Genomic DNA, 26,577 nt, shown 5'->3' with positions numbered 1-26,577 from the left:
TGCCCACACACACAGCACAACACAGCCGTCGGTATTGGCAGACGCCATGCTTACAGTGCATCGTGGCGGCTTGGTGTGGTCTCAAGAGTCCCGCGCGGCAAAAAAAAAAAAAAACCAACGTCTCTGTAGACCGTGATAAGAGCAAGGCTTCCCATCTGCTCGTTCCCGTTCATCCCTCTCAGTTCGAAGTTCTTGGCCTCAAAAAGAGCTTAGAACTCTCGGGAGCCAGATCGTCAAATGGTTGTGTGGCGCATTCTCTACGTGATATTCGTGCTTGGTCTTTTCGGGCCGCGCACTCGAGGTAAGCCAACCGCGTGCCCATGACAAAAAGCCCTAAAGTTTTGCTGCTGGGCTTGATTTGAGCATTCTTGTCTTTTCTGACGGTTCAAATAGCCCATTCATTTGCTGCGAATCCGGTCCGCCGAGTCGATACAGTCAAGCACATCGAGTGGTTGACGAATCCCGACGCAACGAGCCCCGATGCCGTTCGCGACATTATCCTGAGCCTCTCCGACGAAGCCAGGGAGATCAGGTTCCAGATCGCGCCCAACCGGGATGTCCTCTCTCGAAACCTGAAAGTCCAGCATGTCCAGCAAGATGGAATCTCGCAACCTCTCCGGCAGACGCCGCACGCGCCGAGTGTTGTTTACAAAGGCTCCGCCTGGTTGAAATCGGAACGCGAAGCAAGATGGACTAATGCTGGGTGGGCTCGACTTGCTCACCGGAAACGAGACGGCCGTCACTTGCTCGAAGGAGCTTTCCGACTGCACGGCGAGTCGTACCATGTCGCCCTCGACTCAACCTACCGCCAAACCAGGATGCCGAGAGATCCGGATGTTCCGCAGAGGAACTCGCCGTACATGGTAGTCTGGAGAGACTCCGACATAGTCCCCGACTATGCTCAGGCAAATCTGTTGGGGCGATCGGTAGATGGACCTTCATGTGCCACTGACCACTACAACAACTCGGCGGTGAGCGACATCTCTGCCCGTCAAATCGGCCAGCTGCCATTCGACCCCTTCGACACGATAGGGTCGACCCAGGGATGCTTCTCGACCCGGCGGGTGGCCCTGCTCGGCGTGGCGACCGACTGCACCTACACATCATCCTTTTCCTCCCCCCAGGACGCCCGTGACAACATCATCACCCAGATCAACGTCGCCTCCCAGGTCTACGAGGACACCTTCAACATCAGCCTGGTCATCCAGAACCTGACCATCAGCGACGCCTCGTGCCCAGCTCGCGAGACCTCGTCGACCCCCTGGAACGTCGCCTGCACCGCCGGCTTCGACCTGTCCTCCCGGCTCAACACCTTCTCGGCCTGGAGGGGCCAGTTCAACGACGGCAACGCCATCTGGACCCTGCTGAGCGCCTGCAACACCGGGCAGGCCGTCGGCATCGCCTGGCTCAGCAGCGTCTGCAGCCGCGGCATGAGGTCCCAGGGAGGCCGCGGCGGCGGCGGGGGGAACGCCCAGAGCTTCGCCTCGACCAACGTCGTCGTCCGGACGCGCGCCGAGTGGCAGATCATCGCCCACGAGATCGGACACAACTTCGGCGCCACGCACGACTGCACGCGGTCCGAGTGCGGATCGGGGTCGAGCGCCCGGGGGTCCGGCAACTGCTGCTCGCTCAGCACGTCGACCTGCGACGCCGGCGGCCGCTACATCATGAACCCGGTCACGGGGACCAACATCCAGGACTTCTCCCCTTGCTCCATCGGCGCCGTCTGCACGGGCATCGGGCGGGACGTCATCGACACCAGCTGCTTCGTCAGCCCGGACCAGGCGCCCGACATCAACGAGAGCGAGTGCGGCAACGGCATTGTCGAGGGCAGCGAGGAGTGCGACTGCGGCGGCGAGGAGAACTGCCGGACGGACTTGTGCTGCGACCCGGCGACGTGCCAGCTCCGGGAGAACGCCGCCTGCGACCCGACCAACGACCTCTGCTGCACGGATTCCTGCCGCGTCGCCAGCAGCGGGTTCGTGTGCCGCGGCAGCACCGGCACCTGCGACCCCCAGGAGACCTGCGACGGCAGGTCGGCCCAGTGTCCCACGAACGCCTTCGAGCCGGACGGCCAGTCCTGCGGCGACGGCGGGGGGCTGGCGTGCGCCTCTGGGCGGTGCACCTCGCGCGACCTGCAGTGTACGAACGCGTACAACGAGACGCAGGCCGAGGTGCAGGCCTGCGACAGCAACAGCTGCCAGTTGTCCTGCAACGTCCCCGGCGTGGGCTGCTCCATGACCACGACCATGCAGAACTTCCTGGACGGCACGCCGTGCGGCAGCGGCAGGAGGTGCTTGGCCGGCAGCTGTGAGAGACCAGACTCCGGAGGCAGCGGTGGCGGCGGTGGCGGCGGCGGCGGCGGCGGCGGAGGGAATGGCGGTGGCGGAGGTGCCCAGGACTGGTTCGACAGGAACCGGAACTGGGTCATCGGTGTCGCCGCCGGGGTCGGCGGGTTGATCGTTCTCATCATCGTATCCTGCATGATTTCATCCTGCAGGAAGAAGAAAGGAGCGAAGACGTTGATGAAGAGGGGATCGGGGCCTCTGCCCGGTATGGCGCACCCGGCGCAGCCGCCGCCGTATCCGGGCCAGTATCCGCCTCACCCGCCCCCGGCGAGAGTAAGATATGCATAGCAATATTACGTTGAAACGAGATAGAGTAGAACGAGCAGTAAATATCACGGGTTACTTAGATCGCGGCTTGTGTTGTTTCCAGCTTTGTGGACCTTTCTGGTTTTCGAGCCTGACCTTGAAGAGAGCAGGTGATAGATGGACGCTAATCTAGTTAACTGAAGCCGCTTAGAAGCCAATCAGTCTAAGCAGATGTGAGCTGAAATCAAAGATTCATCAAGCCTGGTAATCTCTTCTATCAACCTGTTGAATGGGATTTAGCTGTGCTATCTCATCTAGTCGTCATATTTCTCATCAACACAGGGGTTGTTGGCAGATTGTGCAAGAGCGGCAATCACTAGGCGACAAATCCAAAACCGATTTATTCCGCGTTTTGATCAGGCGTAATGCGACAATCATAGTTTGCTCCTGATTCTCGCTCTGTGCACCTCGTCTTCAGAGCTACGAAACACTCCGGAATTCTTAGCGAGCAAACAGTGTAACTCTGCAGATACTGCAGCAGCCAGCAGAGGATATAGGCTCATCTTCCCGACCAGGCGTGCCTTGCTACTCCTTCTTCGCCTCTTCCCCCGGACCCGCCAAGGCCTGAACCACAGCCTGCAGAGCCGCCCTGTCTGCGCCCCTCAGCCTGTCGACAAGCCCGTCACCAGTGAAGACGACGGACTGGCGGGGCGTCAGGCCCTTCACCTCGACACCCTGGGGCTTGCCGCTGCGGAAGAAGACAAAGGTCGGCATAGCGGTGACGTTGTACCGGCCGGCGACGTTGTTGACGTGGTCGACGTTGACCTTGGCGAAGGCCAGACGTCCCTCGGCGGCGTGCTTGTCGGCCAGCTCGGAGAAGACGGGGGCGATGGCGCGGCAGGGCGGGCACCAGTCCGCGTAGAAGTCGACCACCACGTGGCTGTTGGAGGCCAAGACGGAGTCCAGCTCGGCAGCAGAGGACACCTTGTAGACCTTGCCCGACGTCTCGGGAATGGGCGAGCGGTCTGCGAACAGCGACTAAATCCATGAGTCGTCAGTGAACATCCGGAGGGTAAAGGGGGACGGCGGCGCGCCCGGCCCTTTGCGTGGCATCAGTTGAAGCCAAGCAGAGCCGTCAAGGCATAATAAACAACATCGGACGACTTGACGGCCGAGTGGGCGTTACGTTACTTACGCGCCCGATCATGAAGACAGCAAAGGCTATGAGGAAAATCGTGGACCATTCCATCTTGGAGATCTTGGTAACGGCGGAATGGTTGTGAATAGTGATTAGAGATGGAGTGAGCACATGTGAAGCATTAGGTTGAAATTGCGTGATGGGATGGGAGCCCGTCAGAAACGGGGTTAAACACTTAAACCCCCGGTTATGCGTTAAAAAGGAGACAAGCCCTGGATTACGTAAAGCTTTGGAGAAGGAAGAGAACAGTGAGGTGCGAGATGAGAGTCAGGTGATGTCCGGCCAATTATGATGGCCAAAACTTGCTAAAAGTGGAACTACAAATGCAATGCGATGCTCCTGATACAAGTTTAACTGTGTAATAAACAATTTGACGGCTTGCTAAAGGGGAAACAAGGCGGACTGGGTTTCCTTAAGATTCCCTCATAGAACTCTTAATAAAACGCCATTTACCTCTAGATCGAACTTCTCTGTTTACCTGTGTCTTTGGACACCTCTCATCCTTAACCGCGGCCTATAATTATGACGGGACTGTCGGGGAGGCTAAGATGTATGCTCCGTGGTCTTCTCTGAGCTTTCAACAGCAGCATCCATGCCATCTACTAGGCTGTCTTCAAAGACAGTGGACGGTTCTCTGAGCAAATCGAGGGCTCGAACGAGTTGAACTTCAAAAGCCCCCAAGCATCGATTGGTCAGATCTGGTGCGAACTGTCTGCCCCCCTCTCCCGACCTATTGCAAGAGCACTTCAGCCTTTGCTTTCTTGACGTGACAGGCATGTTCGTCTTTCAATCACCTCTGTCGTCGAGATGTGCCTCATACGTCAGCCGTCAGACATTAAGCTTTACGGAACATGCGGGTGAAGGGAAGATGCTATCACGGCTTGCGGAGGAGGCGAAGAGAGCGAAGTGCGAGAGACCACAGTCGGGGTGTCGGTCCAGGCTTTCGGTGTCGGGGAAAAAATGACACCCGTACTAATGTTCTGAGAAAGGAGTCTTTCTTCCAATCTTGGGATGCGACCAACGTCGTCTCAGATCGACGGTATGGTCTCGTCAAGTACCAAACTTTGGAGTCCTGGCGTCGATCCAGGGCCTCGCAACAACAACCTTACCCTGAACGAACCTTGGTGAATATGATCAGAGAAATCCTTTCTTTGCTCATTCCGCACCGCTTCGGAAGTAAGGAGCCGTGAGGTCACTGTTAGAGTTAAGGCTCTCCTCGGGAACAACCTTCGCACCCGCCACGTGGAGGTCATGGCTGTGGCCCCCTGCGGACTACCCCATGAAACCCTGCCATTGACATCACATGGGTGGTAGTCTCGCCTTGCTTTCACCCGTGTTTCTCAAGCGTGACGCTTTAAAACTCTGCCGTACTATTCACGTGTCTACGTTTGCTTGCTGATCCTACCGACCATGTCCTTTTCCCCTCCACCCTCTTTCTCTATTCTCATCGGCTCCGTTTGTTTGACTTCCTTTCGTTTTAAAACACCTGTTTACAAAAAAGAGAATCCCGAGTGCCGGAGGCCCATCTTTTTGTTGAGACGAAGTTGAGGTTGCACGCAACTTTGAGGCGACAGTGGTATGTACATCGTAGATGCTGTATCCTGTTCCAGAAAAGCGTCGCCCGCAAGCTTTCTGCACAGTGTTCATTGGTAGTTTTATCGCTATACACCCCCTGGCTGACGATTTCGGGACCATTGGCAGATTTCGAATGTGCCCTTGGGCGGCCAGGCTCCAGCAGGGAGGGCAGTCAAGGTCTATGATGGTTTAACGTTTGATCTCGGCACAGGCATGCCGAATCTGTTTTGAGAGCTCGGCCAGATCGCGGAGATGCATTCGTTGTTCTGAAAAGTATCAGTAAAGCGGATGATGCACGCTATGATTCTTCGCTGCGAGACCGAATGTTTCCGGCATGCTGAGCGAAGATGGCGGCGGCGCAGTAGGGCTCAGGGCTGGACGGCGAGCCGTTATCGTGTAGTAGAAGGCGTAGCATTCGTTGGTTTCCCACTCGGCCATCACCTGGCTGACAAGCTTGTCAAACTCTTCGGGGCCGTTGACGACTCCGTAGCCGCCGTCAAGCAAGACGCTGTCGCGCATGCCGCGGAAAGCACCGCTTCGGCATGCGGCCGCTTCCACGCCTTTCAGCCCGCCCGCGCTGCCGAGGCGAACCTTTACGGTTCTCTTGGTGATATCGACAAAGCCGGCCTCGGAGAGGAGAGCCGGGAGGTGCTCGCCGCAGTCGAGGAGAAGCTGACGCTTTTGACCAATGCTGCCAGAGGCCTGGTAAGCATGAGGGTTTCCCCCAACCGAGGACTAGGCCATCCATGGCTTGCGGGTATCGAGAACTTACGAGGAGAGCAGAACCTGAAACTTCTCTTGCGCGGCACCAGGGTTGTTTGCAGGTGTGAGGACCTCGGTGAGCTGGACGATGCCCTGGCCGGGGATGAGAGTGTTTTTGATGGAGGCAATGGCACGGCTCCATTCATGTCGGCGAAGTGCGTAAATCAGGAGGCGCTGGTGCGCAAGGGTGACTCGCGAGTCGAGGTGTGCCGGCAGTTCGAGCACATTGCCGATGTCGTACTTCACGCTGGGCGTGTTCTGCGGGAACAAGCGGTTGCTGATATCGAAGCCTTGGATGCCGACGCCGGCGGGCAAGATACGCGCCAAATCGGACGCCCAAGCACCGGACCCGGTACCGAGATCGAGGACGAGCGCGCCGTCCTCGAGCCGGAGAGACTCGTCCATGACCAGACGGCCGTCGCAGATGTGGTCGCGGATGAAGTTGTGCTGCTTGTCGAGCCGGATCCTCTCCTCGTTGTCGGCGGGGAGGCAATAGGGGCTGTCGGCATTGTCATGGGACTCTCGCTGCAGGAGCAAGACCGAGTTGCCGGCTGGTTCCCCCGGGGTGCTGATGGGCGACAATTCTCGAGAGCCATTGCTGCTCTCGTTGGAGACGTTCTCTGACGTCTCGCCGGAGGCGTACGATGATGCCGCGGACGACCAGAAAGAAGGGCCTCGGGCAAACTCCATCCCAACGGGGGCCAGCGTCGATACGGCCTCCTTGAGAGGATCTGCGATGTGGCCTGGAAGAGAAGAGGTGGACATCTTGAGTTTCGTGGGCGCTGTGGTGTGTAGCAAGATTGGTGACTTGAGGGACCACGGGTAGGATTTTAATAGCGACTGAGAAAGAACAGAGATGACTTCCCCGTTAATAAGATGCAATCCGTCGAGAATTTCGGTTGGATTCCCTTCTCTCGATCCAGTTTCACCCCAAGTTTCAACCTCCACACCAGGCTTTAGCCTTCTCTTCACCTTTTTTAGCCTTCATTTCAGCTTTAGCCTTCACTTCAGCTTCCAACTTTCCCTTCAGCTTTGACCTTCACGTATCACCTTATCATTGGGTCTTGCCACTCGAGAATCACCACGCTTGCCAGATGCCACGTTTAGAAATGATCTCATCTTTTTAGAATGAACCAAGCCAGGCTGTGAATCCGATCTATATCCGTTACCATCGCAAATGTCGAGCTTCTCAAGGCATCCCGACTGTACTTGAATGAATGCGTCGAGCGGTTTGATGTAGAGGACGAGCTCGACTCTATTGTGTGGGAGGTTGAGAAAGTTCACCCTAGGATGCAAAGGGATATCCACCCCCGAAAGTAAGTCTCGGCCGGATCGATTCTGGAACATGTCCAGTTGGTGTAAATGGCAGAGCGGATGAAGTGTCGCAGTCTCTCCTCGTTTTGCTTCTTTTGCTTCTAACACCAGGCTCGCTTTGGCATGCTTCTATACACCTTTCGTTTCTAAAAGCGAGTTTGCAAGCGCCGCCTCCTAGTTCGTCTTTGGAGGGTGGTGGCCCTCTTGATTTAGATTTGAAGGTGTTGAAGAGATCACACCTGACACTGAGAGGTTTTCGACTCATGTGGTGTGATGAGTAATGCTAACATTCACGTAACCTACGAGTGATGTATGTAGTCTTGGAAGCAGTTCGGCGTCTTTTGGTTCCGACCCCTGACAGCCATCTGCTATGACATGACAGGTGTTTGAGTAACTACATCAGATATCACGCATGATCGGTACACTGAATCCGTTTCTGCCCATTTACTTTACTTGGTTCTCATGAGTAAATGCTTGTGGGAGCGAGCAGCTTTCTAGAAGGGTTTCCCTGCAAACGCTTTTTATTGCAACTGAGACCGCTGCTAGCCGTCTTGATTGAATAGCTAAGGTGGCTTGAACCTGTCTGCAAATATGGCAACAGCAGTGAAGGCTTGGTATGTATGCAGCCTTTTCAATGCATTACTAGAATGCTTCTTTCAAACAAAGGATGCTCACTAAACCAATCAAAGCGTCCGACAAGTATTGAAACCTTCAAACGTTCTTCCTATTCCCTTACTACTGCGTACAGATCGGGGAACTTTTGACATGCCATTTCATCGTGAGCGTTACAGTGATATAGACGACTTCTTCTATAGATGGACTGCCCCTTGGCACGGCCTACTTCTTGTCTACTTGGATTGTATAGATACAAAAATGGACAATATTAACTTGAAAACTACCTAATTGCTCTTTGCACCCCAATACTTAGCCAGGAGCTCATCAACAGTCAGCGGAATGATGTCAGGGTGCTTTTCGCTGATTCTGTTCTCCTTCGGCATAGAGAGCCAGCCTCCGATAATCATTCTACCAAACATGGAATCCAGCCACTGGACCTCGTCAGGGGCAACTCCTTCATAGCCTAATAGAACAGTCGACTGGTTGTTCTTAAGCTTCTCCTCACTATCATAGGTTACATTAAACTTCTTGCCTAGAATAGTATTTGCATATTAGTACATGTTTATACAATTAAGACATCAAAGTCTAGGAACACAACTATTTACCTCGGACTTTCTCGACCTTAGCTAGGGCCTCATTTAGAGTAATATCAGAGCCAGCAACAATGCTAAACTCAGGCCAATCCTTATCATCAAGGGCCCGGACAATAAAGCGGCTAACATCAACAGTGTAAGTTACAGTCAGGGGCTCATTACCTGTTCCAGGGATAGAAGCTTTGTGGTTCTCCATATCAAATGCAAACTTATACATTGGCATGTATGTCTTAATGTAAGGCATACCCCAGTAGTCAAGGAAGAAGCCGTTAATAAATCGGGTGTACTCCAGCCCTGATGCCTTGAGGGCGTCGGCAGCGCGAAGCCATACGTTGGCATACGGCTCGATCTTGGCGAACCTGGTGTGAGATTGGTTAGAGATATATAATACAAGCGGTGGACAAGGCGGAGGCAAAATAGTTACTCTGGCGTGTTCATAGCCCCGAATTCGCTAGGGATAAAGCGTTTAGTCTTGCTAGACCGCTTAGCAGCCTCAATTAGATTGAGCTGCGCCTTTTCAGTGGCCTCATTGTGGAGGCCAATGGTACTGATGACGGTGTCGATGTTTTGAGATTCAAGGATCTTAATGAGGGAGTCAAGGTTGGTATAGTCCGCACTGATGAACTTGGGACCGTCCTTGGCTTGCTCGGCGGGTGCCTTTTGCACATTAGATGAGCAATCTATTTAGTCAGGGGAACGGGAAAGGAATCTTGTGACCTACAGTGCGGCTGAAAACAACAATGTCATGCTTCCCGCTGAGAGCCAGCTGTTCGACGACGGTCTTGCCAAATCCACCGGTTCCTCCGGCCACGGCGACGACACCCATTTTGATAGTGAGTATTGGAAGAAGAAACGAGTTGGTGTTGTTAAGATAGACGTAAACAACGAGTTGGCGTTGTTAAGATAGACGTGTACAAGACGAGGAGTCAGAGGATCGTTGCTGTGACTTTGTTGATGTGTTTGAGGCATGAAAAAAGATTTAACCAAGCATCCCATCTCCTCGATATATAGTCGACGACATGGAACCTGTGTGGGATTGCCTATACGTGTAGTTCGGCCTGAGGACTTTGTGCTTTGTCATACATAGAAGTCGCAACATGGGTGGTTGCTAGCGAAGAACAACCAACAACAGCAGTGTCTGCGACTTAGTCAACCCACCGGCCCGACGGGATGGAGTGCAACAATATCAATTGGGCTGCGGTGGGCAAGCCATCCCGCCGGCCGGCGCGGGGTTCTGGAGGCGAAGTGACAAATAAGCCTGGGCGGCAGTCGCCAGTGGAAGCCAAAGGCGTCGGCCGTCATGAGTGGTGGTTTTCGGGGCCCGCGGCCGCCGCTTCCCGGACGTCCTCCGGGCTAGGTACCGAGACCAAGTATAGTCTCGCAGTAGTTGGTTAGAGATATACACAGCCCCTCGGGTCAATATTACGTAGGTCCCCGAAGATTCGTCAAATGCTCGATCACTGTCGACGCGCAGCATGCAAGGCGTTGACTCAGGCGAAGAGCAGGCGAGGCCAGGCTTCACTTACTCGTTACGGATAAACATGGCCTTTCATCGTTCTGATTGCTAAGCGGCCGAGCCAAAGGGATGTATGAATAGGTTGGCGCAAACAGCATACTTAATGGCAGATGGCCTTGCTCGGAAGACACAGCACCAGACCGCTCAGCCAAATTCAAGCGTCGTCAAAACATCCATCCTCTTCCATCACTAAACGTTTCCAAGACCCCAACCACCAGCAACATCTCAAACATGGGACCCAGAGCCATTATCGTGGGAGGCAGCGTGGCAGGGCTATCTTTCGCCAATATGGTAGAGCAACTCGGCATTGACTACATTCTCCTCGAGGCCCACGACACTATTGCGCCCCAGCTTGGAGCCAGTATCGGCCTGCTCCCCAACGGCCTGCGCATCCTCGACCAGATCGGCTGCTACGAAACTATCCGGGACAAGGCGGGGGACTTTTACAACCACACAAACTTGCGAGGTGCTGACGGCCGTCCCCTCATGAGAAAACAGTCCACTAGCCTCTCGGAGCAGCTGGAGGAGAAGTATGCAACTACCCTGGGATGTTGCGACCCCCCCCCCTTGATAAGTTGAAACGGCGCTTCCGATGCTAAGCCCCCTGACCTTACAGGACTGGTTACCCGTGCATCTTTATAGATAGGCAATTCCTCCTCCAGGTCTTGTACGATAATATTAAGGATAAGGACAAGATCCTCGCCAGCAAACGCGTCACAGGTGTCGAGGTCACTGCTGTTGGCGTGCAGGTCCAGACGCAAGACGGCTGCACCTACGCTGGCGACTTTCTAATTGGCGCCGACGGGGTCCACAGCACTATCCGGAAGGAGATGTGGCGGCTTGCTAACCAGATGAGCCCTGGCATCTTTTCCCCAGACGAAGGGTCGAGTGCGTAATACTCAACCCCCTCCTATTGCTGGCAGGAGAGTTTGGAACCACCTCCCGGCTGACAGTTAACTTCTAGAGCTCAAAGCTAGCACAAAGTGCATCTTCGGCATTTCCCCCCGGCCAGCGACGTTCCCTCACCACGCGCAGGACATTGTATTCTATAAGGGATGGAGCTACCTAGTCATTTCGGCGCCAGGAGACCGGGTGTACTGGTTCCTATTCAGCCCTGTGCCAACTGCGAATGGCGCAAATATACCTAGGTATACAGCTGAGGACGAGGCTAGCTTTGCAGGCCAGCATCTCAACGATAATATAACTGAGACAGTGACCTTCCGGGACCTCTACGTCAACCGCCACATTGCTACACTAGTGCCCCTGCAAGAGCACGTCTTCTTACGATGGCATTTCCGAAGGATCTTTACTATTGGGGACTCCGCCCACAAAGTAGGTAAAATTACCAGTCGTAGAGTTACAATAATGCCTAGGTTTAGTTGCAGCTAGTTGACTGTAGTTGCCAGGTACATCCCATTACAGCCCAGGGCGGCAACGGCGCAATAGAGTCGGCGGCAGTGCTGGTCAACGCCATTTCGCGCAGACTCGACGAGTGTCCGCAGGGCCTGTCCGAAGAAGCTCTCGAGGCTGCGTTCGTCGAAGTCTACGAGCGCCGCTACAACCGCGCGCGAGACGTCGTGAAGCAAGGAGAGCAGATGCAGTCCCTCACCAGCCTCGAAGGCCCCTTTTCGGGCCTGCTGATTCGTTATCTGGTCCCCCTGTTTGGGGACGCGCTCTTCCTCAAATCGTTCCTGAAGACCTCGCTGGCGGGTCCCCGAATCGACAAGATTGACCTCCCCAAGAGACCGCACGCTGTTCAGTTCAATGATGAGAAGGTCGATCAGGCAGGGGGTTATTCCTGGGTGCTTTGGAGTGCCGGCGCGCTTGTTTCAGGGCTTCTTGTAATGTTCTTCTACTAGTGCCGCCCATCTCTGCAGGCGGCACGTGGCCGCGAGGGTTTGGATAGAGAGCCTTTATGCCGAGCCACCCCTGAGCGACAGCTATTCATGGTTGTGGAGGAGGCTCTCACTGACCATGGTTGAAGTGAGGTCTGTACTAGTAGATTCTCTACGCTTTCAGGCACTTAATACCGCCGTATCGGGAAATTGAAATAGAGTACGGAAACAGATTAGAGAGAGGTGCGGTGTGAAGAGAGTTAGTGTAGCAGACCAAGCCTCATAGACCAAAAACACAACGTATCGTTCACTCGTTAGTTTCCCTACCTTTAAGATGCTAAGTATGTTATGAGAACCGTCAAAACGATGATTAATTTGACCTCTGACGTGTCGATAGACACTCGAGGCAATGGCTGAAAAGGTGTCATGATGGGTGTAAGGGGGGGTGTCTTCGAGTCAGTCCTGAAACTCGGCCCGAGACGTAGATGCCCTCAAGACGGGTATAAATACCCGGCCTTCGTCCTGTATCTCCATTCTAGAGGAATAGACGCTTCTGGTCCTATTTCACCTACGCCATGCTCATCAGAAAAGGGGAATCGTTCAATTAGCCCTCTATCCTAAGGACCCCTAACCTCAGTATCCAATAGATTCAAGTAGGATTGCAATTAGTTATGTCTCCTAAGTACTTTAAATTTTAGAATTATAAGTTAGCATTACATTGCATTAAAGGTATAGGATAGAGGTTTTAAGGATAATAACTTCTATATCTCTAACTAGAATACTAATTGTATATTATCTGTATCATAAGGGCTATTTTATTTATTTCTCTCTTTCTGTCTATTTCTTATTTATAAAAAGAATAAAACTTTTAAAACTCCTAGCAGCTTATCCTGTGCAGTGATGGAGAAAACGATTCAGACTACTCACCATGAACTTAGCTAATAGGAGAAGAGGAAATGTGACTTAAGACTGATGTCATAACAGCACTCTACGACGGCTGAATGTACCTGGTCGGCGAATGTTGTGTGGGTACATAGGACCAGGGTATGTGAAGCCGCCAGCGGATAAGCGATCTGAAGAAATGAACTCTAGGCACCAGTGGACAATAAGACGATCCCCGCGTGCTCTTTTCTCTGCTTCATATCCTCAGTTTCAACTTCAACTACTTTACCTGTATCCTGCTGAGCTTTCCATCTACTGGTTCGGTCAAACACAGACTTATATACACAATGGCCCAACCACAGAGTCCAGACCTCACTAGTCTGTCCTCCCAATTTCAAGGCCTAGCTGAGAACCTCACCCATGAATGGGGATTCTTCGTGGTGCGCACCGCGTACACGGTGGACGTCGACAAACAAAGCTGGACAGCTGCACTGGAGAATCTTCGTCGATACGTCAAGACGGGTGACGATGCTGCCGAGATACACCCTAGCACACTTGCCCTACCCGTCATTGCGGATCAAAGCGCCTTAAACGAAACCGACTTCGCCTCTATTCGCAATGCTTTCACCGGTTGGCTGAATGAGTTCCTTCGCCATAAGAGCCCGTCGGACGATGATGGTGACGAGAAGTGGCCGTCTGATGTGCGTCGTGACGTCTTCATAGTCATCGACGATTCCTCATTAGCCTCTCTCCTCAACGCACCCGAGCCCGTTCGCGGCCGCCGCCCCAATCTCGACACGGAGCCATGGGTCATCGTTGTGGACTCTGAGAATCCAGATACCGTGCCCTATCGCGGCGGCGGCCCGTACATGGGTTTCATGAGAGCACGGGCATGTGCATTGGGACAGCTTTTTGAAGACCTCGGTTCGAGGTCCATGGGAAGATTGTGTCCAGTCCGGGAGTATGAGGACCAGATTCCTTTTTATGATGGATCTCTGCGTGGAAAGCTGATTGATGGTGGTTTTGATGCTGGTGCAAGATACAAGTTTCCGCGAGGCACGCCAAGGGGCGTGGATGGCGCCCGAGCCATTCCATGATACCAACATTCGGAGCTTCTTCAGGTCGTCACCCTCTAGCTGATAGGGTAAGCTAGGTAAACCTTGCCGCTTTTGTTTACCCTCTACAATCATCTAGCTAAGGCTAGGGTTGAGGTCAGGGTGAAGCTAGAATGATCTACGCAATGTTTCGAGTTCTTTAAAAAGTGGATCTATAGGTGTTAGAGGTAACTTTATAAAATAGAAAGATTTTCGTAAACTAATAGACTAGTACTATGCTAGAGTAATAATAAGTACTTAGGAATTCCGAAATTATTGCGGAGAGATGCTAGACGAGCAGGCGTTATGCCGAGAGATGGGCGAAATGACTCTGGACCACCACAAGGACTATCTCATCTACGCTCCAAGGAAGGCCCAATATTCGTAGAACCTTGAGAAATTGCCAGCATAATTGAACACTCACGGGGGAAACGCGCAATTAGCCCGGAAAAGGCGAAGAACAGAAAACTTTAGGATTCCCGTTAATTTTAGCTGTCCGAGCATCTGTATGTGATTCCTCGCTTGTATTGCCTATGCAGTGCGTATTCTTTCCACTGAGTATCAGAGGAAATGTACATTTGTTGGCTGGAACGTGTCTGGATGGTTCTTTGGGATCAAAGAAGTGGCCGGTCTAGTTGTCTATCTCGCTATGGTTCTTTGGCACCTAGAGTAGAAGCTTAGCAGTTGCATCGTCGAGCCTGGCCAGGAGCGACGTTCTGAAGTTTCCTTCGGCAAGAGAATCGCGAGCACAAGTGACAAAAAGATAGTCGTCAACGCGTAGCTTGCAGCCCGTCCGACTGACGAACATTAATCTGCCTGTGGGCCGGGCTCCTGGACAAAGTTTGCCCCATTGTCTCTACTTGTTGGAACAGCATTGGCATGGACGCACGCAACAGGTCAATGATGATATCAGTGATAGTGGTCTGGCTTTACTCCTGAACGCTTAGACATGATTCCTCATGTGATGAACCTGGTCTCGTACGACTAGGTGGCCAGAATCCTTACACCTGAAGTTGGATCTTAGGAAGATCATCACCAACGAATAGAACCGTTGATTATCCCCACGAATTCGAATACACTAGAGCCCAATCAACACTACTATCATTTAATCCGACCTTGATTCCTGGTTGAATGACTAGTGTGACAGTAGTAACCTGCGTGGCTCAAGTTGACGTTGCAAAATCCAAAGCTGGCTGCTCACAGCTGCACTTTAGAAGATCCGGACCGTTGCTTCGCGTAGAAAACTTGCTACCCTATACTTACATTCGATGTACTCTGACAGAATACCAAAGCAAACGTTGGCTCAGTCTTGTCAGATAGTGCTAGCCTCCCATCCGTAAGACCTGTCAGCTACAAGACCGGAGCTTGAACCATGGTATTGGCTTGGGTGTACGTCGGCATATCAGCTTGACACATGTGACAAGTATCACATTGGACCGTTTGTACAACAAACTGTAAAAGAGCAGCTGACTGCGTTTGGGTCAGCGACGAAAGGTTACATCTCCATTGTATTTAGTTGAATGTTTAGCCTCCCCATGAACGCTTCATTTTCCTTATAAAAGAGTTCAACTATCTTTTGTAAGTTGTGCGAGTTAGAATTTGCTACAGCTAATTCTCCTTTCCTGTCTTCCGTCATAACCATCACAACAGCCTCATGTTAACTTGGCAACTGCCATGGGTTTTACAAAGCCTTTTGCTATTACCTAAGCGATTTGTATCGCTAGACTTCTTGTTAGTCTTGCTTTAGTTAACGCCCTGGCCTGGATGAGCCGAGTGAGGAGACAACTGGCCTATTGTGCTTCTGCACCAGAGCTTTAGAGGTATAACAGCCTAGGCATCGCCAACAATTAGAATAATGGGTTCCTCCCCTAAGGGACTCATGATGGGCTATGGAGACATTATGCTATGGGGCTGGCTTGTTGAAGCGCAACGTGTCACGAGGTCTTAACATGCGAGTTGAGCTAGGAATGGCTGAACATGATGCCTCCAGTCATTAGCCAAGATAGACGAGCTTCACATGATACACCAGCCGCTATGGGCCCAATTAATATCTGTTTTGCTTTTTGGACTTCGATATGGCTCATCCTTTTCCGAAATGGCGTCGTCGTCAATGTTCGGTGCCTCCAATGGTGGCTGAGCCATTCGTCTTATCTAACCAACTTGAAAAGCCAAGCCTGTCAGTGACTTCGTCATAAACTAGAAGCTCCCGAAAATCTGAAATAACAAATCAACTTCAGATGTTATTTCACTTGTTTCGCCATACCTGAAGTGTTGACATAATGAGTTGACGATGACTCCACAATCGCGATGCCTCGGACGTCGACTGGATTCGACATCGGTAATCAGTTGGATAATCCTGCCGGCTTACCTACATTAGACTGACTACTTCCAACCACCGCGCCATACTTTGCGAGCATGCTTGCCACAAGGCGAAATTACGCATTAAATTCGCCTGGATCGTCGCATTGGGCTTTTTTGTGGTTGCGTACGCAACAATACTTCGGAGGTCTAGGTGTCGTTTGAGAAAGCTTGTAGTTAGTTCATCCCAAGTTTAACTGATAAAAATGAGTAAAAGAATCATATTCCTTAATATTCTCTATATTCAAATCTCTACTAAAGTTCGTTATCTTACTACTACTAATAATGCACACTTATGTCCAATTGCGTGCTTTCAATTGTTACTCGAGGTTATGAAGGGAGTCCAATAATCTTCCAACTCAACCAAGAGACCTTTTTGTTTTCATATGCCATCAATTCCGCCTTTGACGGAAAGCATTTAGCAAAGATGTCCAGAGTGTTCTTGTTTATCATCTCGGTGGGAATGACCATCTGCAAAGTCTTTCCTTTTTTCCATTTATCAATGTACGAAAAGCGCAGCGTCTCATCTGGATCTCCGTATCGCCTGATGTATTGCCGAATATCCGTGTCCTTTGACCACCATTGGTTAGATGGAATCCAGAGTTTAGTAGCTGCCCGAAGCTTTTCTTTGTCTGCCTTGAAAACACAATGCCAATTCGGTCTGAAAGGTATTTCCATCCAGCCGCCCGGCTTGGAGACTATGTGGCTGGTAAGTTTTCAACCACGTATTAAGTTGGGCGATTTGTCTGGAAGGGTCTCACCTAGATGAACACCGTTGCCTATTTGGTTTCCCGTCTTACTATCAAATAATTCACTCCTGGAGGGAACATTGCGTTCGTTGATGGCTTCAGCCTCCCCCTGCAAGTTTGTACATTAATAATGATGAAAGGGCGAATGCCGTAACGAAGATTACCTACCTTTGAAGTTACACGGTAGCCAATGACTTCGCGAGCCTGGCCGTTGGCACATAGATAGACCAAGGCTAGGAGTAAAGAGAGACGAGCGATACTCCAAGGCATTGCTTTGACGCTGTGGTGAGTTGTAAGATGAGGATCATACCCTTTGTACAACAGAAGGGTCTACTGTGACTTTATATAACCAGGACTTCATGCTTAAATAAGCAATTTGACTAGGTAATAACAAGCAAACTATTGCAGGTACAGGCCGAAGTAGTACAAGAAACATAGGTACTTCTGGTTGCTAGATAATTGCTGGACTAGTCAGGCGGTGACTTCAAAATTAGTATAGGTTGATACTCTAAGCAGTATAGCTACCTAGTCGAAATTGATTCCTTTAGTGTAGCAATCAGGATTTAACGGCTTTTCGGGGTTTAAAACTGGGTTTTAAGATAGAATTTAAGTTGTACCTAATGCAATGCTTGACTCGTCGGATTGTTAAATAAAGTCTTAGAGTTTTCAGCGGTATTGCCGTCTCAAGGGGGGAACCCTATAACAGAATGACAAGTTTCACGTATTAGACTCAAAAGTGTCCTTGTCTCTCTGTGTCCCCACGAAAGCGAGTGCGAGTGGGCGCTATTTTTGCCAAGAGCAGGGAAGCAGCTAGTAGGAGCAATCCCTGTTGTGTCTATCCCCGCATATAACCTTATGAATTATAGAATTACAGTACATCTTATGATGAGAAGTTGACTACTGGTCAGCAGGCTGCCAAAAGTACTGGCAGTGGGCATCTGAAGACTGGGGTGGGTAGAAAATACCTGGTAAGGATCTTTTACTTTCGCCAGATATCATCGTAATCACCACCATCTGTAAAGCCTACTAAGGCCTTTGCAGTGTCCAGGACCTTTACTGCAGTAAGAACGTATTAGACTCAGTGGCAAGATGTACAGGTAGTGTCTAGAAGTAGTGCGGATTGAGAATGGAGTTACTCCTTGTTGCGTGTGAGGGGTACGTACCCCAGTCGCTGCTCGTGACCACCGTCCATGATACCTGTACCATGTCACACTCTAAGTCTGGCAACGACAAATTGTATTATCTACTTGTCCTCCCAATGCTTCCATTACGACCTGGCTACCCACCTGCCCTCCAAGTCCCACGGGAACGCCGAAATTTCAGACGCTGTCCTCATTACGTGGTCTAGGGAAGTTAGGAAGTGAGGCACCAAGTTTATGCCGCAGCCCGTACATCACAATTAACCTCTTTTCCGGAACATCTGCTCCAACTGTTGGAGTATTTCCAGCAGTGGTCTGCAACGGCAGTGCGGCAACCCCGATGTCGGGACTTGAGGCCGCATCGATCGGACGAGGCGACATTCGCATGAACAGGATCCCTGCCCAGCCATCAGCGGCGGACGCAGGCCGTGAATCAAAGGGCCCCTTTGCCCTTCGTGTATAGCATTTTGTTAGACACGTGTATTATTGAATAGAATACAGTAGAGGTTGAAAGTTTCAGTCTGCCCCCTCAACTGACCCGCGCCGTACAGACGTTGAAAGAGAGGAGATTCAGCACAGAATAAGTATTGTACATTAACATACGGTTTAGCAGCGCACCTCTATGGGCTTTGATTCAACATTAGGTATTTGTCTATTGGCTTTCCTCAGCAGCTGTTCGTTACATGTTCGTTGAAAACACCCCCCTAAGAACTCTCTGATGAATCTGTCTGTTTACAGCCCAGATTACCCACACAATCGCTTGGATGGCATTGTTCTTCGCAAATCAACAACAGGCCGCCTCACGGCTTGTCGCCGTGGTAAGTGGCCAACCTCTCATATCGATCCTCGGCCCTTCTCTCTTCATCTCGCCGATGGAGGTCGGTCAGGTATCCCTTGAAATCTTTTGACAGCTCAACCACGGCCCGGAGGTGGTTGTCCGTCACCATGATCTTCCCTTCGCTGTCCTTCTCCGCGTCATATTCGGCGAGTGCCACGGCTGTTTGGAACGCTGCAGGGTGGTCAATATCAAGGCGTACGACCACACTCCACAGCACAGGTGTGAGAGGTGTGAGGGAAATTCGGACACGCACCGTTCCGGATCTCTCTGCCGTTCCAGTTGATCCCTTGCTTTCTGGTCGAGGCGATGTACTCCTTGGCGTCAATGGTCATGCGCATGGTGTCTCCCCTCTCGCGGCTGAGCTTATCGATGAAGGTTTGCCACACGCGTTGCCGCTCATCTTCCGTGAAGTCGGGGTAATAGAGCTGCACGTGGATGCGGGAGATGAAGGCGTCGTCGAACGACCCGACTCGGTTTGTTGTAAGAAACAGAATCCCGTCGTAGAACTCAAGAGCACGCAGAAACCCTTCACCATTGGGCGTGAAGTCAGCCTTTTGCTTCCTTTACCAGACGATCGAACGTGGTTGACCAAGGTGGTCTCCCTTACCAGCAACTAAACTGTTGCGCGTGAGATCTGACGTGGTCCGCCTCTCCATGAAGACATCTGCTTCATCGATCAGTAGCACAGCGCCCCAGCTCATCGCCCTCTTGAAGTTGGAGGTGAGATTGTGCTCGACTTGCTTAGGGTCCGTCCCGATGTCGCTGCTTGTCAATATCATCAGAGGGCGACGGGTGAACTCGGCGATGCACTCTAACCAACGTTATTTTTTCCCTTTTGACCGCAGAACGAACAATCACATTCGACACGCTGTCGTACTTACCAGCTGTGCAGGTTTTGCCAACCCCTGGTTTGCCATGCAAAAGAAAAATCAAGCCATTTCCTTTTCCCCGGACGAAGTCTGCGCTCCATTTCGAGTTTTTCATTCCTTCTCCGTGCTGGTTGACCCTGGCGTAGCTCTTGGACAGCGCTTTGAGCGTCTTGAGGCGCTGCTCGCTCATCACCAGGTGGCTGATCATATCATCGTCGAACTGGGGCGGGTGGAGATTCTTGACGTGGACGTATTCTTGAGAATAAATGTCAGCGTTGAAGCTTCCTCCAGCAAGTTGGTGGTCCAAATACCCCATGTCCGCGTTCGGAACACATAAGTCACAACGGTCGAGGGCAAGAGGAGAGATTCATGGTCGGTCAACCCAGTCTCTATATCCTTATGGCCGAATGTGCTGAACAAAGGGGCAATCTTCCGGTCGAGGCGCTGTTTTCGAGTTTGGCAAATCTCGCAAGTACATTCTGTCGACCAGTTTCGCAAGTCGTCCGTCCCGACAATCGGCGGGATACCATCTGGACACATGATGTAGTAGCTATCGAGATCGACCATCGCCAATCCTTCAATCTTGGAGCAACTGCGTCAGTCATCCATCTTTTGTGAAGCAGTACGTGAAAAGAGACTCACCTCGTTGAAGGGGAAGCAAGCTGCCTTGCCTTTGTGGTGGAAGCATTGTTTCTGAACCATGGAGCAGAACTTCTTGCCAGTCTCAACCAGCTTGACTACAACGTCGACGTCGAGGTATGACTCGTCGAGGGTAGGGTCGAAGAACTTGGTTTCGCGGCCGGTCTTGGAATCGCTGCGTTCGCCGTCGAACTTGGACCACGTCACCGGACTCGACCAGATGCGTTCGATGTTCTCGCCGTCATAGTCCATGCACCACAGCTTGACCTCCCAGTCCTTGGGTGGGTTCTCGAACACGCCCCCTGATATGGAGTGGACCACGGATGCCTGCCACTCGCCCGTGTCGGTCTTGTCCAAGACGGTGATGCCGGGTTTGTATGCCACCCACCGCCATTCGAACGTCGCGAACCCCCTCCGGTTGCGCTCCTGCTCCTGCTTCACTTCCCACATGACCTCCTCGTCCAGGAAGGCGAGGAGAACCTCGAGATGCTCGGCGGCATCTCTCTCCCGATCGCAGAGATCGTGCGGGGCCTTCTCCAAACAGTCCCGTCGGAATTGCTGCAGCTCGTCGTAGTAATGGACCAAGACCGGATACGGCTTCTGGACGACGACGGACTCTCCAGAAAAGTCCTGACCGGGGTAGTATCGTACCACTGACTGCAAGGCATTGATGATGGCTATTGAGTAAATGCGGATGTGGCGAGTCGGCAACGCCTGGGAGGTGATGGGCATCGAAGCGGCTGGGTCCAGTGAGTGCGTTGAGACTTTGTACAACGTGATCATCTCGAATATCGGCCCTCCCGTCTCCTGCTCCAATGGTTCGTTGCCTTTTTCGTACGTTCTCTCCGAGATCAAGTCTCCAGTCCAGCGATTGCGATACTCCAAGCGGTACCCTATCCAGGCCCTTTTGGTTTCTGTACAATGGTCGACATCGCTACCATGAGCGGCAACCTCTCTCTGCGGTTCTTCTTGCTCCTCATAATTCGTCACATCAGGAGATGTAATGCCGGTGGGTTCATTCTGTGCGTCTGCGGTAGCAGTGGCAGTCTCCCCAGGGGCACCGGCAGAGGCCTCGAGCACCGTATTGGCCTTCGTTTGCACTGCCATTGTTGCCGACGTAATGCTGATATGGGGGTTGTCAGGAAGACGAGTGAATTGAGACCAAGCTTTGGCAATCACAAAACGCTATTACTCCCTCCGATTTCCCTTGTAGGGCCACCAATAGGGAAAAGACACGATTATCATCGCGCTCCTGCGGCTGTCTACAAGGAGGGCAAAATCGCGCGGGATCATATGCAGCTAGCGATGCGGTAACGGGAATCCCTTGTCAGTCAGCGAATAAGAAGCAATACTGCCCAGGACGTTTTCGACATGACTACATCCGCGTAGCATCGGCCGTAAGACGATAAGGTTCTAACCAGCTAGGGTGTTCCCCTCGCGTTGACAGCATCGCCAGTCAGCTTTGTGAACGATGCCATCCTTGGGCGTGAACAAAGAATCAAGCTATGGTCTAATTCTGCGACGAGGCATATAACCCTTCGAGATTTGGTCATCAGTCTTATACCTCCATCTAGAGTAGCACAATGAGCGTCACCGGAGATTCGAGACTTCTCGTACGCGTTTACAGCTTCGAGGCAGAGGATCGGAATCCACCCGGCAGCGACGCACACACGTTGGCACGCATCGTGGCAGAAGGCCAGGAAGATAGAGACACGGCAATCGATCCTTGGCGACGATTCTTCGAGCCTCGTACTCCAAGTCAAGACAGGTCAGTCGCCGAACTTGTGCCACTTCTCTCGAGGGTCAGTGACTGAACCAACTGGCTCTTCAGTGACGGCTTCTTGACCGCCGCTCTCGATGTAGAAACTGCAGCCCTGCGCGAGAAGTGGATGCTTTTCCGAGAGTCATGCCCAGACGCAGAGCAGTTGGATCTGACAACTTCGCAACCGACGGTTAAAAGCGTCAAAGAGACTGTTCAGGCGGTTCAGACGGCCTGGGAGTCGTCACAACGGCAACATGGCCGGTTCAACAAGGCCAAGAAGTTCTTCCACAGATTTTGCGGTACGCTCAACTCACACAAGATGATGATGGCCGTGTTGCCATCCGGTAACGAGTACATCTCCATCTTCACCGGGGTTCTGAACGTGATTATCCACGTACGTTGTCGACCAGCTCCTTGACCTTCCCGACGCCCGTGGGGAGTGCCGGACTAACGCCGCGATCGACTCTAGGCCAGCGCCAACCATGAGAAAGTAGTGGAAGACCTCTCCAACGCGCTCTGCACGATCGGCGAGCATGTAAACGACTGTGCCACCGACCAGGAGCTCTTTCAGACGGAAGACTTGCAAAAGCTCATCGCCGACCTGTACGCCCACATCTTCCTCTTCCTGACGAGCGTGATGGACTGGATGATGAAGAGGAGACGTCAGAGACTCCTCGACTCGTTCAAGGAAGACCTGCCCAGCGTCATCGAGAACGACATGGAGAAGATCAGGGGCATCTCGGACCGGATCCGGTACCTGGCTGCGCAGAGCTCAAGGGCCGAGGCGCGGTCTACGCGGTTGGCTCTGGAGGATCTCGCGAGAGACGTGCGCATCGGGCTCGAGGGCGAGAGACGACACCAAGCGGAGATGATACAACATGCCGAGGCGATGAGACGTGAGCAGGGGCGCAGCTCGAGTAGTTGGAGCTTTGAGAAACGCCAGCAGCTTGCCGAGACCATTGTTGACTTGCTGGAAGACAAGGCTCTGAGTTGGCTGGAGACCGCCCGTGAACCTCAAGGTTGGAGATACAATGGACTGCACAAAACCACAGCCTTCGCAGTTGAAGAGCCAAAAGCCAAAGGTATTGGATTCACTATGTCGGGGGCCTTTCTCTGAAGTATGATGACTGACTTTTTGCTCCGTGTCCAGTTCAACACACTTCCGAAGAAGTCGCCTTGAACTCTAGGTTTCTGGAGGACTACTTTGACAGAGATAGGGTTCGTTTGCCTTATGATGCGTTTAACCCCGTCATGGTGGATGCGGAGACCGTCAGCCACATCAGTGACTGGGCAAAGGCTCCGCCGCCCAACCTGTTGTGGCTCGAGGGGGATCCCATGCGGTGCGACGACTTTGACAACCCGGTTACCATGATGGCCGCTCGGGTCGTCGGTTTGGCAGACCAGGTGAAGACACCCGTAGTCTCCTACTTCTGTGAGCTTCGTCGAGACGAGAGGCTGCGCGACGGAAACGGTAGCAGGGAAGCGCAAGCGCTGGTTGGCCTGGTCTACTCCCTCATAAGGCAGTTGTTGGAGTTGTTGCCGCCAGCTTTCGAATCGTCGTCGGACCTCTCGACAGAGCGTTTCCGTTCTCTGGACGGAACAATCCGCAGCTGGAACACGGCTCTCTCTGTGATAGCCGACCTCGTGGACACCATGCCCGGCTCGGTGTTCTGCATCATAGACGGGCTTCATTGGCTCAACGATAGAAGCACCGATGACCGTCTACACGAGCTTCTCAAGGTATTGCGAGGGGGGAAGCTAAAAGTGCTACTCTCGACTAGCGGAAGGTCGGTGGTTCTGAGAGATGAACTCTCACGGTCGGAGACTGTGCACATGAGAAGCAGGCAGCCACCTGGGCGTGGCATTCCGCTGGATAGAAAGAACTTCAGTGGCCGCGGGTGATGTTATACTGGAGCCGCAGATGCTCGACTTTACTTTGAGGTTTCGAGGTACACCTTTCGGCACATGTCACAGGCAATCGAGTAGTAGATATAGCTCGCTCGCCTACATATCGATGGCGTAAACTCTGGCGGAGTTCTCTGGAATATGTTCCACCGCGTCCCTCGACCCCCGGCGGTCTTGGGCCAACCCCGGCAGTCAGGGATCAAAGAACCCACAGCCAACGAGATACAAACAGCACAATCAACCCCCCGGCATGGTTAATCTAGCGGCGGCCCTCACTCCCATGCTAGGGTTAGTGACACAACCGGGCGAGCATGGGGAAGCTGCATTAGCCCATGGAGGTCCGCTGGACAACAAGATGAAGAATCAGCGCTGAGGGGGAGGGGTGTCTAGGCAAGCAAGGATAGCAACGAATCCTTCAAATTTGGAGTACATTTCCAAGATGATGGATCATTGATTCCTCGACCTTGGAATTCTCATGCTGCTTCATTGATTCTGATCCAAAGCAGGCAAGACAGCACGATGCGATCCATCACCCTCATATCACCGTTGGCCTGCTGGGCACTCATCGGAGGCCTGGCGGCAGCATCCCCGGCCGGGAAATGCGACTCGTCAAGCTTCCTCACCGTACAAACCTCCAACGGGCCCATCACGGGTCATCCAGCGTCCAACGGCTCCAACGTGTTGGAGTATCTCGGCATTCCATACGTCAGGCCTCCCGTTGGCGACCTGCGCTTCGCTCCGCCGGAGAGGTTCATCGGCAACAGCTCTTATGAGGCCTCGAGCTTCGGCTTCGATTGCCCTCTCTCCCCTTCGCGCCAGGTCAACTACCCGGACATGACGCCCCAGGCGCAACGGATCATCGGGTACTTCGCGTCGGGTGCCGGGACGCCCCAGAGCGAGGACTGCCTGACGCTCAACATCTGGACGAGGCGGAAGAAGGAGGCGCAGAAACCCGTCATTGTCTTCTTCTACGGCGGGCGTAAGTCGATCGTGGCTATCATGAAGGAGACTCCACGACGGTTCTTCCCTGTGATGATGGTCCATTACGTGACGCTGACCAGTGTCACGCAGGCTTCGCGATCGGCAACACAAACAGCCCCTTTTACAACGGCAAGTACTTCGCGGCGGCTCAGGACGTCGTCGTCGTCACCGTCAACTACCGCCTGAACATCTTCGGCTTCCCCGGCGCGCCCGGCCAGCCCCAGAACCTCGGCCTGCGGGACCAGCGGGCCGCCGTGGAATGGGTCCGCGACAACATCGCCGGCTTCGGCGGCGACCCGACCAAGATCACCATCGCGGGCCAGTCCTCGGGCGGCGTCGCCGTCGACTACTGGGCGTACGCGTACACCGAGGACCCCATCGTCAACGGCCTCATCGCACCCTCGGGCAACGCCTTCAGCTTCCCGCTCAACAGCCCGGGGGTGCCGGAGCGGAACTGGGAATCGGTTGTGGCGGCCGTGAACTGCACGGATGCCGCCGATGTCATGGTCTGCATGCGGGCGCAGAGATGGGAGGCCATCAAGGCTGCCGCGGCCGCCGTGCGCCCGACCTCGAGCAGCAGCGTCCTCCGGGCCATCCCGCCGTTCTATCCCAGGGTCGACAACGAGATTGTGTTTGAAGATTACGTGTCCCTGACCGAGTCTGGCAGCTTCGCCAAGCTGGTATGGTGGCCATTCCGTCGAATGTGGATGAGAACAACTAAGAAGAGAACTTGACTGACTGACACTCCCTTCCCCAGCCTATTCTCTTCGGAAACAACAACAACGAAGACGGGTACTACAGAATCCCAGCGTACGGCAACGGCGTCGTCCCGACACCGGAGCAAGTGGCGTCCTTCCTCCTCGAGTCCTTCACGTGTCCGAACTCGTACCAGGCCGAGGCGCGTCGCGCGCAGGGCGTCCCGGCGTGGGTGTACCGCTACTTCGGCGACTGGGACAACACGCGGCTGTTCCCAACGAGTGGCGCCTACCACGGCGTCGACCTGCACATGGTCTTCGGCGCCTCGGAGGACGTGAGCGGCATCGCGGCGTCGGAGCCCCAGAGACGGACCACGGCGCTTGTGCAGCGCGCCTGGGCCGCGTTCGCCGGCGACCCGGTCGACGGCCTGAGCTCCGTCGTCGGCTGGCCCAGGTTCGACCCGGGCGAGGAGTCTTTGGTCCTGCTGGCGGTCGACAACAGCCCCGAGGCGAGGTTCGTGAAGCCCGAGGTCTACGATGCTCCTTGCTCGACCGTTACGATGGGTGCTCTGGCGACGCCGGCCCCTGCTTGATGGGAAGTCGATCGATCAGTCATTCCGACACTCGATTGTGGTCGTAGTCGTACGAAAAACTACAGTCACTA

General features: G+C 53.1%; 10 protein-coding genes across 10 annotated transcripts; 5 read left to right on the top strand and 5 right to left on the bottom strand.

Annotated features, from left to right (window-relative positions):
* Positions 1-237: 237 nt before the first annotated feature.
* CH63R_01488 (Adam protease adm-b) lies at positions 238-2,636 on the top strand (the record flags this gene model as incomplete). Its single annotated transcript, XM_018296463.1, has 2 exons — positions 238-301; positions 394-2,636. 2 exons carry the CDS (start codon positions 238-240, stop codon positions 2,634-2,636), a joined length of 2,307 nt encoding a protein of 768 aa, XP_018164825.1.
* Positions 2,637-3,179: 543 nt separating this feature from the next.
* Positions 3,180-3,843, bottom strand: CH63R_01487 (Thioredoxin; the record flags this gene model as incomplete). Its single annotated transcript, XM_018296462.1, has 2 exons — positions 3,180-3,632; positions 3,790-3,843. The coding sequence occupies 2 exons, from the start codon at positions 3,841-3,843 to the stop codon at positions 3,180-3,182; spliced, it is 507 nt and encodes a 168-aa protein (XP_018164824.1).
* Positions 3,844-5,643: 1,800 nt separating this feature from the next.
* On the bottom strand, positions 5,644-6,894 carry CH63R_01486 (Methyltransferase domain-containing protein; the record flags this gene model as incomplete). The annotated part of the gene is made up of 2 exons (XM_018296461.1): positions 5,644-6,058; positions 6,140-6,894. The coding sequence occupies 2 exons, from the start codon at positions 6,892-6,894 to the stop codon at positions 5,644-5,646; spliced, it is 1,170 nt and encodes a 389-aa protein (XP_018164823.1).
* A 1,448-nt stretch (positions 6,895-8,342) lies between these two features.
* CH63R_01485 (NmrA-like family protein) lies at positions 8,343-9,477 on the bottom strand (the record flags this gene model as incomplete). Its single annotated transcript, XM_018296460.1, has 4 exons — positions 8,343-8,590; positions 8,664-9,010; positions 9,076-9,308; positions 9,373-9,477. 4 exons carry the CDS (start codon positions 9,475-9,477, stop codon positions 8,343-8,345), a joined length of 933 nt encoding a protein of 310 aa, XP_018164822.1.
* Positions 9,478-10,398: 921 nt separating this feature from the next.
* CH63R_01484 (FAD binding domain-containing protein) lies at positions 10,399-12,026 on the top strand (the record flags this gene model as incomplete). The annotated part of the gene is made up of 4 exons (XM_018296459.1): positions 10,399-10,697; positions 10,784-11,055; positions 11,132-11,499; positions 11,574-12,026. The coding sequence occupies 4 exons, from the start codon at positions 10,399-10,401 to the stop codon at positions 12,024-12,026; spliced, it is 1,392 nt and encodes a 463-aa protein (XP_018164821.1).
* A 1,205-nt stretch (positions 12,027-13,231) lies between these two features.
* Positions 13,232-13,981, top strand: CH63R_01483 (uncharacterized protein; the record flags this gene model as incomplete). The annotated part of the gene is made up of 1 exon (XM_018296458.1): positions 13,232-13,981. The coding sequence occupies one exon, from the start codon at positions 13,232-13,234 to the stop codon at positions 13,979-13,981; it is 750 nt and encodes a 249-aa protein (XP_018164820.1).
* A 2,685-nt stretch (positions 13,982-16,666) lies between these two features.
* CH63R_01482 (uncharacterized protein) lies at positions 16,667-17,355 on the bottom strand (the record flags this gene model as incomplete). The annotated part of the gene is made up of 3 exons (XM_018296457.1): positions 16,667-17,034; positions 17,098-17,194; positions 17,254-17,355. 3 exons carry the CDS (start codon positions 17,353-17,355, stop codon positions 16,667-16,669), a joined length of 567 nt encoding a protein of 188 aa, XP_018164819.1.
* A 1,669-nt stretch (positions 17,356-19,024) lies between these two features.
* CH63R_01481 (ATPase) lies at positions 19,025-21,677 on the bottom strand (the record flags this gene model as incomplete). The annotated part of the gene is made up of 6 exons (XM_018296456.1): positions 19,025-19,233; positions 19,316-19,588; positions 19,670-19,873; positions 19,944-20,186; positions 20,243-20,513; positions 20,574-21,677. The coding sequence occupies 6 exons, from the start codon at positions 21,675-21,677 to the stop codon at positions 19,025-19,027; spliced, it is 2,304 nt and encodes a 767-aa protein (XP_018164818.1).
* Positions 21,678-22,153: 476 nt separating this feature from the next.
* On the top strand, positions 22,154-24,234 carry CH63R_01480 (Carboxylic ester hydrolase; the record flags this gene model as incomplete). Its single annotated transcript, XM_018296455.1, has 4 exons — positions 22,154-22,338; positions 22,402-22,726; positions 22,802-23,414; positions 23,483-24,234. The coding sequence occupies 4 exons, from the start codon at positions 22,154-22,156 to the stop codon at positions 24,232-24,234; spliced, it is 1,875 nt and encodes a 624-aa protein (XP_018164817.1).
* A 522-nt stretch (positions 24,235-24,756) lies between these two features.
* CH63R_01479 (Carboxylic ester hydrolase) lies at positions 24,757-26,506 on the top strand (the record flags this gene model as incomplete). Its single annotated transcript, XM_018296454.1, has 3 exons — positions 24,757-25,216; positions 25,309-25,898; positions 25,976-26,506. 3 exons carry the CDS (start codon positions 24,757-24,759, stop codon positions 26,504-26,506), a joined length of 1,581 nt encoding a protein of 526 aa, XP_018164816.1.
* Positions 26,507-26,577: the final 71 nt, after the last annotated feature.

The sequence above is a fragment of the Colletotrichum higginsianum genome, chromosome 1 (assembly GCF_001672515.1).
Source record: "Colletotrichum higginsianum IMI 349063 chromosome 1, whole genome shotgun sequence".
NCBI lineage: Eukaryota > Fungi > Ascomycota > Sordariomycetes > Glomerellales > Glomerellaceae > Colletotrichum > Colletotrichum higginsianum.
Note: the sequence above shows the minus strand (reverse complement) of the source record. Positions and strands in the feature narration are given on the sequence as shown.